At 39.9% G+C, this 14556-nt stretch overlaps 1 protein-coding gene across 2 annotated transcripts in view; it reads left to right on the forward strand.

The window, feature by feature from the left end:
• LOC134823380 (lateral signaling target protein 2 homolog) overlaps nucleotides 1-10974 on the forward strand; it is a 31912-nt gene extending 20938 nt beyond the window's left edge. For both annotated transcript variants that reach the window (XM_063834834.1, XM_063834835.1), the window contains exons 12-13: nucleotides 4586-4689; nucleotides 9525-10974. In XM_063834834.1, coding sequence (XP_063690904.1) covers nucleotides 4586-4689; nucleotides 9525-9710 — 290 coding nt within the window. In that variant the 3' untranslated portion in view covers nucleotides 9711-10974. The remainder of the gene's footprint in view (nucleotides 1-4585; nucleotides 4690-9524) is intronic.
• Nucleotides 10975-14556: the final 3582 nt, after the last annotated feature.

Raw genomic sequence — 14556 nt, forward strand, 5'->3', positions numbered from 1 at the left:
TTTTTTTTTGTCAAATTTGAGGTTATAAAAATATAAGTCGATTTAACTCCCACTTTGAATCTCACCTTTACCCCTCTCCATAGAAATGGGTAATCGTAGGGAATGTTGTAAGCTTGGTTGACAGGTGACATCGATTAACCAATCAGCTAAAGTATCATCAATCAAATTATAGAATTCTGAATTGCTCGATCGATTTTGCTAGGTGTCCGTTTTAATCGCTACCAAAACAGTGAAAACAAACTCAAACCCCATCCTTATTATTACCGATTTCACGTCACGTGAAAGAACTTTCTACATTTTTCGGCAACTTGGTAGTTGTAAACCGAGTCATGATAAAGTCATGAGCACAGACTATAACTATTATATGCGCATTATATTATGTAGTATAGAACCAGGAAACTGTCCAGTTTTTGGGATTCTTGTCGGAACTCAGAGTTCTGTTTGTCTGACGTACTCTTCTCAAAATATTTCATGGTTTAAGTGTTGACAGGAACGAATCGTTGCAATACTTTCATAGCAGCTGCAAATTATATACAATTTAAGATGTTTCGCTGTCAATAGCCTAAATTCTTTAAAGTTGTAATGTTTATGTTTAACCACTTGTATTATATAAATGCTTCTGTACATCAAAGACAGTAAATATAATGTACTAAAAAAAGAAGAATTCACTTGAATACTATGATATTGATATATATAATATTATGAGACAGACCTTCTAGAAAAGTAAGACGAGTGTACGTTGTTATTGTAGCATGTTTGTGTCAAAGGCAGCTGCTTTTATAGCCGTGTTTACTGTTTGGGCATCTGTCTGTCTGTTTGTACAGCCGTCTGTCTGTCTGTTTGGACAGCCGTCTGTCTGTCTGTTTGGACAATTTGTCTATTTCTATCAGTTTCTAGACAGTTCAAAAGTTGGTGTTAAGCTGTTGTGACCGGTGTTGTTGTGATCTCGCCATTGTAAGAGAGTGGTATGGTATTCACAAAGTGGTATGGTATGTAGGCATCTATCCTCTGTCGTCTGAATAAAGTGTTAAATTATGATAGAATTTTCTGAACTTTAGCCGTTTTTCCTTCTAGGATTTACGTCTGCATGATAACATTATGTTCTGTCATGTTCTCGAATGTGGTGGGCTTTTTCATTCTAGACTGAATTTTTGAGAGAGGCTGGAATTATCATTTCAGTGACACGAAATTGTCACCACTCACCATACGTCGTTTCAAATTACTCATCATGATCTGCTAATCGTGATTTCTATCATTAATCAAAGATTCTAAATTTTCCAATCATAATTCCAAATCGAGCTAGATACTACCAATCTGCAAAGTGCTACAGCACTATAACAGCGGTATTAAACTGATCCACGATATCACGACAGGCCCGAGTGCTCAATAAACTCAGCCTCAGCAGACCGGTAGTCAGTACCAGTTGCTGAACCAAACAAAACGCTCACTCATCCTTAGCCCCCAATGTCAATCAGTGTGCAACAAGATATGATCTCTTCCACATACAGTGCGTGTAGAAAGTAGTGTTATTATGGAATCAGTGTGTGTGTGTGTAAGCTCACTTTGTTCTGTTACACCAGGCCGGGGGGCGGGGGTGACTGACGCCGCTTTTTGTCGGGCTCTTCTTTGATCCGGTAATTCCCCTGAAGTGTAATACTACTGCCACGATGTGTTCAGGGGAAGTGATAAATCAAGTAGTCTGTAGTTGTGGTAAACACTGTTTGGTTTGAAGGCTTGCCAGCCGTGTAACGTAGAGTCACGGAGGGTTAAAACCTCAAATCTAGCCAGTAACCACTGGTCTTATCTGCGCTAGACAGTTATGTCAGACCTCCCCTCAAAAATATATCACCCGGTAGTGTTCTCAAAGATTCCATTTTGATGATAAAACCGTTTCCAGAAATTTTAAGAAACAGTCATGAACTCCCGTGATGAAATTAAGATTTAAGGGCTGGGTTGCCGGTACTAGCCGTGTATTTTTGGCGCTGTTGAGCTTGATAACCAACTTTTTCCGTTTCACATGAGTTCACGGGATGTGCTCTTCGCGTTTGACGGAATTGTGAAATTTGACCCGTTATTTTGGATTAATAAGCACCGATTATTGATTCAAATATTCCGGGCTAATCGACAATTTGGTAGCTCTCACTAATAATGGTCGCAAAATTAAGGAAATGCTCTATTTTCAAATGATCGAAAATTCTGTCGCCTCACTGTGGATTGCCGATCGACGGTGATTTTCTCGAAAGTATTTTATGGATATTATGGTGACTCTATATTTAGTTGTAACATTTATGTTGCGGATACGGGGATATTATTTTTGTATGCAGTATTTACTCCGTTATATATCCGTTGTATATATTCAGAGATTCTTGTTCTCTTCATACCAAAAACCATTGCACCTACATCATTCCCACACCAGACTAATCTTACAGTCTCACGAAAACGTCAATTCTGATTAAATTTTGTGACACTCCTGTAATCCTGCCACTGTATTTTCGGTCCTCTGGCCAACTGACAGTATACCTGAAATGGTGAATGTCGACAATCTGAAAATTTAAATCTGTTGTGGGCTCGGTGGGTGACAGGAGGTGAAATTTAGAGTTGGGTTGTCTGCCTCCTGGTAATGACATTACCCGGAGGACCCGGCCAGGGAGATCTAGCAACCTGTATTCTGTGTAATTTAATTGATTAACTCGGGTCTCGGTACAAATATTTCAATGTCACGTCTCTCTCTCTCTCTCTCTCTCTCTCTCTCTCTCTCTCTCTCTCTCTCTCTCTCTCTCTCTCTCTCTCTCTCTCTCTCTCTCTCTCTCTCTCTCTCTCTCTCTCTCTCTCTCTCTCTCTCTCTCTCTCTCTCTCTCTCTCTCTCTCTCTCTCTCTCTCTCTCTCTCTCTCTCTCTCTCTCTCACACTCTCTTTCTCTCTCTCTCTCTCTCTCTCTCTCTCTCTTCCTAGAGAGAAGCGTACTTAATGTGGCACAGCTGCCACATTACCGGCCATCAATTATGGTTCTGATTATCTTGCACTGGTAAACCACAAGTGTGCACATTTTAAACCTTGCGTACAACTTGTAAATATAATCATTTCTATTTGGTCTGAGGATATTAAGTAAAAAGTAATAATGAGATACTGTTGCAAGATGAAGCTTGGAACAATGCCAACTAAGAAGGTGTAAAAGGTCCTCTCAAATCAGATCTAGGAATGATCAGCCCATATTAGACGTTAACTAGTTCTAGCGCTCCTTTCTTTGCAACATAATGCAAACTTGATACGTGACCCATTATGTGATCTCATGGTCGGAAATTGGAAAAATCAAAAAAGTGGATATTCTGCGAATTGCCACTGGAGATGAAGTCGCTGGATCCGGTGCTCCGCAGTCCATGAAGTGGAGATCTCTTTGTTACCCTATTAACTGGACAATGTTCAGCTTAATATCAACAAAAGGGCTCAGACCGAAGTGCAGGTACGCCGTGCTAATCTCAATTATTTCTCTTTCTCCCGGTACCACTCACGGAGTAAAGCCAGACATAACCGGCTTTAACTCCCTGCTCTGTACTATCCAGTACGGTGGTGTAGTAATGTGGGGTGATTTGCTAATTGGGTAATTAATTGAGTTAGGATCTGTGTGGCTGGCGCCCAATGTGGTGTGTGTAGTTGTACAACTGGTAGTAGTGTGTACGTCTTGTAGTGATGGGGTGGTACGAGGCGAGGCCGAGTTTAGTATGTACATTAGTAATAGTACGTATATATACTAAATTGGTGCGTACATTAGTACGTGATAACTCTATCGGGCACCTAGAAGCTGCAAAGTGCATCAGTTTAACAAACAAATAAATTACTTTAAGGTCTGATATAGACAGTGGCTGGAGTTACCACCCTACTGTTGTTAAAAACTGGTCCGACACTGAACCTTCACAGTTCATACGTACTTCTTGGGAATTTATCTATCCAACACCTGTTTTACCAAACATCTGTTTTAGTTTGTACATAAAATAGTAGCTATGTGAGAAGCGCGAGTCAAGTTATGGGGGTGTGGCATTTCTTTGTCGGTCGCTTATTTTCAAGACAGAAATTAGTTTCTAGGTGTGCTCTGTGGTTAAAATGGAAATTATGTCAGATCAATATTTACATAGTTTAGGGTACGGGAATTGGGTAATTTGATGAGCAGAACTTTGGATTATTTTTTATTTATAACAATAGCTTTTAATCGCTGTATCTTTCAAAGATCCGGCGGATTTGACCCCGACTGAGTTCATGAAACTTAATTGCAATTATCTTGTAAGATATAATTAAATTTTTGTCTGCGCACATTCCTTTTAATTGTTGTATCTTTGAAAGATCCGGCGGATTTGACCCTGACTGAGTTCGTGAAACTTAATTGCAATTATCTTGCAACTTATAATTTAATTTTTGACTGCACACTGATCAGTTTAAATCTGTAACTCTTCGACAATTTTGTGGTTCACTTTAATTAACATGTCATCATTCATCAACATGTCATTTACATAAAATTAGCTTATCATATAATTAGCGTTTAATTAAAACACGTTATTAACTTATCAAATTATCTAATCACTTCACTCCTCCAGAACCGCCCACCTGGGTTCCTGACAGCGAAGCTTCTCGGTGCAGCAGTTGCGACGACACCTTTACTTTACTGAAGAGGAAACACCACTGCAGATACTGTGGCCAGGTACTTGTCTTTACTTGTTTATTTGTCTTTTTTCCAAACATATTTCCTCTAAAAGTTAACTATGTAACTGAGTTTAAATCTTGTTTCCATTATATTTTACCCAATCTTTGTTGCCAAGTTTTCAAATCTTCCGCCTATAAAACGAAATTTTATTCTAGTACAATATTATTGCGAAAGAAAATTCACAATGACCGTGACTCTATTTCGTTACAATATGCAAGTCACACTATCATTATATTACATCATCACAATAGCGCCACAATTAACTCATAATTGGATACCACGTTGCAGCGTGTGTGCAGCTATAAGGCTATAGATAGACCCCCCTTATCTCCGTATCTAGAATCTGTCAGTGCATGTGTTGCTATCTGACCTTCTGTCCAGCTATTCTGACCTGACCAGCTATACTCGTATCATTTGTCATCAAGGACCGGGGTCGGTCTGTCACCAACTCGGGAGCTCTTATCCCTCTTTCTCTCTCTCTCCCTCTTCAACTTCCTCTGTAACTGTACCTTGTACCACGTGACTAACTTGTCATGTGATGAAGCCGCGCAGCACGTGCAATGTCACGTGATCACTTGTCACGTGATACTTATTCTACCTGATCTTATCAAATTTTATAGTGGTACGTGGTACAATGACTCGGTGTAGGGAACGACATAATCGGGAATTTTTCTTTACTTTGGAGGTAAGGAAGCAAAGGTTCGACCTCAAAAGTCTAGATAAGTGAATTGTAATAACCTTTGCAGCCTAGGCCTGGCTATCAGGTGCACCGGCCCTATAATATTTAGTTAACTTTTAGATAATATGACATGAATCGATAACACAGACATCTCTAAAATAGGCATAATAACAGTCGAGTTGCTGCAGTGCGTGATACACTCCCCCCTCTGCACGCTATCGAGGAGGAGGCTTTGTCCCTGCAGAGATTTAGACTGAGTTATTAGGTAGCACTGTGTGAAGAGGGCATGTTGTAGCGTACACCTTGTCTGTCACCCGTCTCCTCGTGCTTATCTCCAGAACTGGCGGAGTTTGACAGGAGCAGGGAAGGAAGGAGGAACTGGGTTATCTGGAGATGCCAGAAGAAAGGAAGGGATGCTCTTATCTTGGTATATCCTGGTATAGTGCCGTGTTCATAGCTGCCCTGCACTCGTCTTATCAGGGAGGGAGGGAGAGGAAACCTTTGTTGACATTAATGTTCACACTTTACAGTTGGGGGTGGTGAACATGCACGTGAAATTGCGTGATTTTATGTCGTTAACACAGATCTGGAGTTCAGCGGATGGTAATTTAATACAATGTTGGTTTAGTGACAGGAACAGGTCAGGTTGGGAGTGAGGTCCGGCCGACGGACGTTGTCTAAATCTGTCTCTGGTGGACCAGTTGATGGTCATCAAAGAGCCGTTGCCCAGCTACCAATATCAGTATTAAGATATTTAATCATTTTTGATACAATACTAATTAATGAATCAGACTTAAATCAGCGGTCAAAAAGGAAGTTCCGAAGGAACTGCCCAGGCCAACAGACGTTGCGTTCATGCAATATTAGACCCACCGCCCCAATCTCACCACCACTTTCTAAACACCTCTCTCTAAACAGAGCACGTTCTCAACATGTCATCCTATTTCCATTCCCAATTCAGGCTTACTTCTGATTACATTAGTATTATCAAGTTCGGGTCATGTTCACCTAACCAAATCTGAACCTAGCACAGACTGGGACTAAAACTGTGTTACCTCTTTGTCACTCAGCATTTTTGACAAGTGTGAAGGAATTTTAGTACCAGGAATAAATCATCGTCTTCATGATCTCTGCGATGCCATTAAAATATCCCGCCACTTTCCGGATATTATCTTGGAATATGTGTGAGTGTGTGGGAGTTGATAGTCACCATATATCACCATGTATCACCATCACCATTCACCATCACCATAATGATAAAGAACACACAGTGATGATGTGGGCTACTGTTTCTACATCCGGATACCGGGGCACTCCCTCTTTTTTAAAAAGAAATGGTTAAAGTGCCGCATTAATCTCCGGGTATTTTATCCTTAATAATTACAGCGCCAAATCTTGAGTAAAGTAGCACAGTAATCTGATGTAATGGATGAGTCATGAGCTATTTAAAATTGTATATAACTGTAATATATGATAAAGTTGCTCTCTGATAATTTTCAGCTGTTCCATTTTACGAATATTTGCAGCTGATTCCGACTTGAATGGATTTTACCTGGTTGTATGGTAAGATCGATAGATTCAAGCTTCTTTTCATGGCTATGGTACCAGCTGAGCAGCTAGAATTATCTCCAGTAACAAATACAAATGTAAATGTTAGATTTAATCTATTTTATCCGATGATTTAAAGCCACCTGTCGGGTCTAAATTGGTCCACAAAATGAATATTATTCAAGTATTCAAAATATTAAAGGAGTTAATTCAATGCTATTCACAAAATGCTGTGTGTAAACGGCACACTTTTGTACGTGGAATTTAAAACATGCGCCGGACAAGCTATATCTTAAAACTTGTGCTTGTTGACCTCCCTCGCATCCGTGTTAGGATGACTATCTATCGAGAGTTTTTATTAATTGCTGTTACAGTGATCGTTTTTCTCTCTGTCCACTGTTGGAGAGCGTAGTATAGGTGTAAAGTAGACGTAAGCAACAAGGATACTAGCTATAATATATTGAAGATATGGGCCAAAAATAGAGCCTTACGTGAAAAATTTGGTGCAACCTCCGTACCCCGATACCGATTGACGTTATAAGTAAGAAAAAAAGGAAAAAAATGAAATCATCTCCCCAACCATGCGTAGAATTGATCACGTGTGTCAACTGTCATGAATAGTACAGTTTGGCCCATTGTCATGTTTGGAATAATGATCTTTTTTCTGTATGTGGTGAGTGATTTTGACTCAAACGAATAGATAACAGTTACATAACCCATAAAATTTGCTTTTCATCGCGCCCTCTATTTGCACATCATGAATGTGGTGATATGTTAGTGTTGAAATTAGTCGTAGTGCTAATTGTGACGTCACGTTCACCCTCACAACGTGTTATTTTCTCACGTCATTCCCCCTCTTGTCCACACTACCTGAATCATACCTTTCTCAGAATACAGGTAAATTCTCCCATGTCAAGGGCTTGCTGTTGACATTACTGTTTGGAGCTGATAATTATTCCTAATTAACGGTGTAGCGACATGTCACAAGGCTTTGGGAAAGAGAAGTTGCGGTATTGACAAGTTTCAACTTTGTAAAGTTGAAAATCCCTTTATATGTCCTCCACAGCTCTACAGCATCTGCAGAGAGATGCCTAATTAAGTTAATGAGAAGTTAATTAAGTTAATAAGATTTTATTGTTTTGTGCTCAGCAGTGCTCCACTATTTGACTGCTAGACATGGCCTAAACTGTCTGGGTTCTATCTGCCTTTGTATCCGTGTTCTCCATGCCTTGTTTGGTACACAAAGCACTGAATTGTATCTCTGCTGCGAATTTGAAGGTTAAACAGAATTTCTTGGAATTACACAAACGTTAGCACTAAAAACATAAAAGTCAGCAAATGTCCTTATCAAGATATAAAAATATAGGAAAAGGCTCCAGTCAGATATGTTTCATTGGATCACATCATCTTCATAATTCTTTTGGTAACATTCTAGTACTCAAAGCCACCTCACGGCCGACCCTTTTTGGTTGTCAGTGCACAGTAAATAAGGGACCGCAGAAAATCACCCGATAATGCAAAGTCCACTGGTGCATAGTTCGCATAATACGATACACAATACTACCAATATAGTGTCGGTGTCTCACTGATGGCTCTTTCCGGTAAAATGGAGAACAAGAGAGCGGGAAAATTTGTGTTTTTGTAGATGAAATCGATCTGCACCCAGCACCATATAATGTCATGACAGAATAAACAAATAGATACGTAGATTATTTGTATACCGCTTAACTTTCAGACATAAACTTTCAGACATAACTAAGTTAGCTAAGTAGGTTAACTTTAAGCGGTATCTTTATTGTAACCAGGTTACAAACCCAGATTTTCCCGCTATTTCTGCCTCCATAATTAAACTTAATGTGAGGATTTGTTTGACGGTTACTCTCAATAATGTGCTCCGACAAGTTGTGATAAATTCCCTTAATTTAATGCATGATATGTCTGAGAAATGGCCATGGCTTGTATAATTTGCATTTAAACATGCCGTAAGTCACGTTAGTTTGAAGCTGTATTACTGTAATTCCCAGGACTATGCGTAACAATTGACACCTGTTTAAAACATATATGTCGAGTTTTCTTGCAAGACAGAGAGAGAGAGAGAGAGATAGAACAGGGTTCTAAAAACGGAACTTGACACATGTTGACTGTATGGTGTTATTAGTACCGTTGAACATGATATGAACCAGATAAGCTGGCAAGCTCCGCGAGCTTATCTTTAGCCGGAACTAACTCCGGTTCTTCTCCTATCTGCCTTGGAACTCGGGAGTTTTCTTCCCAACCCTCGTCCCACCAATAATTAGATTACGTGTTATGCGCCAAATTCTTCTGTTTTATCATTATCATATCGTAATGGAAGTTGAGCTGTGTCAATATGTGCCCTGATCGAGCGCCTCTGTCTCTCACACAAACCCACAATTAAGGGGTGTAATATTGGGGGTAGGGTATCCCCGCGCTAATCAACATATCCTTTTAGCTAAATTCCAACGTGGCAGCAGACGTCAATAACCCATTATATTCAGATACATATTATATTCATTGTGGGGCTATATATAGAAACCTACCTAATCAGTAATCCTATTTGTAGTTAATGACTCGTTAAACATTTCAGATATTTTGCCAGAGTTGCACGGCAAAGTCCGCCGTCCTGAACTTCACAAAGACAAAGAGCCCGGTGCGAGTATGCGATGGTTGTTACGATCAGTACACGTCGTTGGTTGCCGCGACGTCGTCGACGACGACGACGACTCAAGGAGAACCGTCAAGCAGCGCCCACAGTTCGGTGTCAACGTCGTGAGGGTGACACGGTGCTTCATGTGCGTCCGAACAGGATGCAATCTGTTTCGAGTCGAGCGCACGTGCGGCACGGCGCTCTTGTCTATGAGGTAGATAAGTGCGTTGTGTTGCACGTGTGGACACTTTAAGACAGTAGAGTAGTCAGTTACTCCCATCAACACAGAAAGTTGTAGATTTTCAGATCTTGTGGTGATTATTACATTGGGTAATTATATCATTACCTCCCCTGAGAGCAGGTGATTTAATATAGCCTTACCTAAATCAGAAAACTGTGAAAGAATGTTTGCCTGTTTTGAGGAGAAATCTTACATATTTTGGATGTGTTTTTTTTTGTGATTTTGTGTTTTTAACGGCCCTTCTCTTTCAAAAGATGTGCAGCTCTCTTATAAGCTTTGTTTTGATATTCTGTATTTGTGAGGTGCATGGTATTTTAAATTAAATACTTCACATACTTCACCCTCACAACGGTTTTTATTTGTTACAATTAAACACGGGTAATCAGAAGAATGTTTGTTGTCTTGTTATCACGTGATATCACGTTGTTTTGATAGTATCTAAGTCAAGCACCTATGCATGGTACTAAGCATGCAAGTTTATGTCAGATAAACGGATCGAATCGTCGTCCGTTGAATATTTTCTTATTTACCGTGCTACGATCACGGAATTTTAGAGGACGTAATTTGGGAATTACGGTTGCATTGCCCGATTTAGATGATTGGACAAGGGATCACTGAATCGCGTCGGTGATTACTGAGCGTCAAAAAACCTCTTAGAATTCTGGAGCCGGAAAATCGGGGATATCTGCCAGAAATTTCGAAGAGTGTTATGTGAGTATGTCGTCATAAAGTGATACAAGATAGTCAATGATTGAAAAATTTACCGTTGCAGTGATGACCAGATGATTTGTATAATTTGGCAATGGGAATGTTAAGCTCGATAATTGTAGCTTAAATAGCGAGTTATATTAGTTTTTAGTTTGTAATCAAATAATCTTTTTCGATCGGCAGGAGTAAATACGTATGATAGTGGTAACTGGTAGCATTAATTTTAATAAGTTTTATAAAATATCTGTTCATACACCTTTCAATTTTCATACCTGGAGCTAAATTAATTCTATGAGTTTGTTAAATTATATTACGCTTAGATGAGCGATAGCCTTATTTAAAGTTAACTAAGATTTTGACAGTAGATAAAAATGGAGCTTTTTCTATCGCGATGTGTTGTATTCTCATACCATTCGAGTAGATTTTATCATCAAAGAAACGGCTTTTTATTTTCATGTGATATGGTAATTTTCAATTTTCAATTTGTTCCTCAGACAGGTGAGAATTCATGATTATTTACCAAGCCCGCGCCCAACCTGAATGAGACAAACCCTTTCCAACATACAGCCACTTTTCAAATTACGCTGGACCGTGAATGTTTTGTGAAAGAGCACTGAATGATGAGTGAAGGAGAATTAAAATTTCAGTGGAGGGGTACTTTCTCGTTCAGATCTATTCAGACATTTGAAGTGCAAATTATGAAAGTTAATTTCGCAGACACCCGATGAATCCACTCAAATGACTGCATTCTCAGACTATTCAAGTTCAGAATAGCGTGATGTTGTACTAAATTCTTGAAACGTCAAGAGCTAAGTGAGCCACATTAACAAATAACAATTGTAGCATAACGTGATGTAACCGATACGTCGAGATCACATGGTATTTTAGTTTCTGAAATGATTTGATGGAACACGCGAAACTTTTAAGGAACGCATATCGTACTTTTTCAGCGCTCAGTATGGTATAAATGCGCACGCGCAAAGCTCTTATTTTGCGATTTTCTTTTTAGCCATGCTGCATCCCCGGCCATTTTATTTCGTAACTACTGATTCTAAATAATAGAATTTATTCGTTCATCCCTACACATAACATTAGCCGTCGGCACACACCCGTAATGCAATTCCTGGTCATAATTCATGCCGTAATTACTGCTAACTGCACCTGCTAGACTTTTATGTCGCTTGCGGACTGCAACGTTAAATATAATACGCGTGCAAACCCCGTGCCATGCCAATACTATAGTTACGTTTCATTTTTCAGACAGCTAGTCTAGTAAGCTTGATTACAAGAAAATGTTGAAATACCTTGTGCCCACAATAATTTGATCCTTGTCGAAGATCAGGTAAATGAAAGTGAAGTTGTCCGATTAATGATGATTGTAGCTATATAGTCGTGCTCGGTAAATATACAATATTGAATATGTTTTGATAAAGGAGTAAAAAATGTATTAACCTTTCCTGAATGCATAGTTTGACTCACTTCTTAGTTGAGCGTGTTGCTTCTCGTCACATGTCCGGAATTTAATCTTTTAAAAATTGTGATCGAATCCCAAATACTATTATGCAATAAAACAGAAGACCGGACTAACTGAAGAGCTATAAGAGCATGGACGGCAGTATTCTGCTGATTTTGATTGGGACTAGGAGCTACTATCTAGCCTCCAATCTTTTTCAGCAGTCTAATGCACGACAAACAACCAGGCAACGGTACATGAGCTGTTCATGCACCTCTTCAACACCGTGAACAGTGAATATCAATCTGGAGCTGCTGAGTGCTGAGCTACAAATGCAATAGACGCTCTAACTTAGGAGCAACTCAACTTAAGTTGATTTGGACAAGGATGAAAATCCAAGCTTGGTTGATAAACCACGACTATAGTTACGATGGAAGGTACTATAATCATATTTCTGATTGCTATGGTGATTCTAATCGTCATAACGATGGGAGGAGGAACAGCAGGGTTCTGTTGTTTTGGCTGGCAAAGCAGCTTACCTATCAGCTACGCTAGCAAGCTGATGGAGGAACTCCTGTATCATGAGGAGAGTACCAGACTGCAAAGGTACTCAATTCTTACCTTTGATAAACGACGAATTATGAATATGGAAATCATTGTAATCATATTTCTGATTGCTATGGTGCTATACTTGGCGTTATAACGATGGGATGAGGAACAGCAGTGTTCTGTTGTTTTGGCTGGGAAAGCAGCTTACCTATCAGCTATACTGGTAAGCTGATGGAGGATCTCCAGTATCTTGAGGAGAGAACCAGACAAAGATACATGAGGTTTGCACACCTCCTGAATACGGTTGCAATCAAGGTGAGCAAGCCAAGGAAGCCGCCGAGCTTCCATCAAAGCTATATTTGAGGAACAACTCAACATTAGTTGATTTGGACAGATTGAAGAACGACAACACTTGTGTGGTGAGTTGTCAGACAACTACCAACAAGAAGCACCACAATGATTCGGTTGTGATCGACATTGAAGATCCAGCCGAGGAGTGGGAAAGGACTTATGACCGTTCACCAACTGATGCGGACATCTGGACAAGAGTCCGAGACTTTTACAGTTTCCGGATGTCTAAAGACTATGACTTTAGCAACTTCAACTTTGGAGTATCAACCTAATGCTAAAGTCAACTTTGTAACACTAACAGATGTATCAACTTTATTAAACACCACGTTTTCGGATAATCGGCTAAGAAACGGCCCAAGCAACAAGTCCCGGTTGTTTGGGTCACAGTGGGGGGAGCAAAGTAGTTGAACTGCCTGCTCTTCGTGCCAGCCTCTTAATCTATTAAACCCTGTCGAGTGACAGGATTTGACAGGACTAGGGGTCCCACTGCCGCGGATCTTACCAGGCTGATGATCCTTGAGTGCGGTCAACTCACTTCCCAGCCCCCATTAAATCAATAAGTAATTGCAATTACACGATCCTTGATAACAGCAAGGTTGTAAAGTTCAAGTATCTACCTGCTCTTCAAGCCATGCCGGTGTGATAGGGCCTGAACTGGAGGTCCTCATTCTGGGGGCGTAAACTGGCTGATGATCCTGAAACGTGGTCAACTCCGGCCGCTAATCCGTCGTAACACGTGTCTAGAATCTAATTATAAGGATTACATGGACATCATATCAGTCTTTTATTGACTTTTTTCCTCCATCTGCATCTTGATCTAAGATTTGAATTCTGATGCAACCATCAAAATTAGACAAATAATGACTGGTGGATGGTAACATGTGCGAAGACGAATCCGAAAAAAAACCTTGCTATTAATTCTAAGGCCCACATTTCCTGTAAATAGTCCTTTTGTTTGTGTAGTGCTCTCCGACCTAACAATATAATGGCATTGCTAAGCGAGGGTGGTTTAACATCACCAGACATCTGGATCGTTATTACCATCAATATGGTTGCTCTGATCTCGATCCTTCTGAACCCATTGGTATTCAGACACAACTTTCGTAAAAAGCGCTCCATCGCTCGAGATCTTTACATATTACTATCAGCAACAGATTTTTTTTCCGGTCTTTTCCTTCCCATTACTATTACCATAGGAATCTTAAGACCTAAAGAAGAACAATGTTATCAGGATCACGAGCTCCATTTCTGCCAGATGGATTACTACAAATACAACAGGACCGCTACAATACCAGAGAAAGTTGCCGGAACTGCGGTGTGGTACTTTATCTACAGTCCTCTGGTCATAACATCGGTTCTGTCCATCACAAGATGGTATCAAATCACATATCCTCTGAGAATCCTCAACAGGACCGCGGTTGAGATATTTGTTGTTGTTTTGTGCTTATTTTATGCGATCGATTTATCTTATTTGCTTATCTGCGATTCTCCAGGGAGGCAAACATTGATGAAAATAAACGTTCAAACAGTTTTTAATATCAATCCATTCTCAACCGATAAATTGTACATTCCCCTTGAGGAAACATTGGCAATTATTCCGACTTCTCTCTCAACCATAGCATCCGTTTTAACTGTTTGGAGCATAATGAGATCTCCAACTATCCCAGGAA

Source organism: Bolinopsis microptera, chromosome 11 (assembly GCF_026151205.1).
Source record: "Bolinopsis microptera isolate Bmic1 chromosome 11, MBARI_Bmic_1.0, whole genome shotgun sequence".
Taxonomy (NCBI): domain Eukaryota; kingdom Metazoa; phylum Ctenophora; class Tentaculata; order Lobata; family Bolinopsidae; genus Bolinopsis; species Bolinopsis microptera.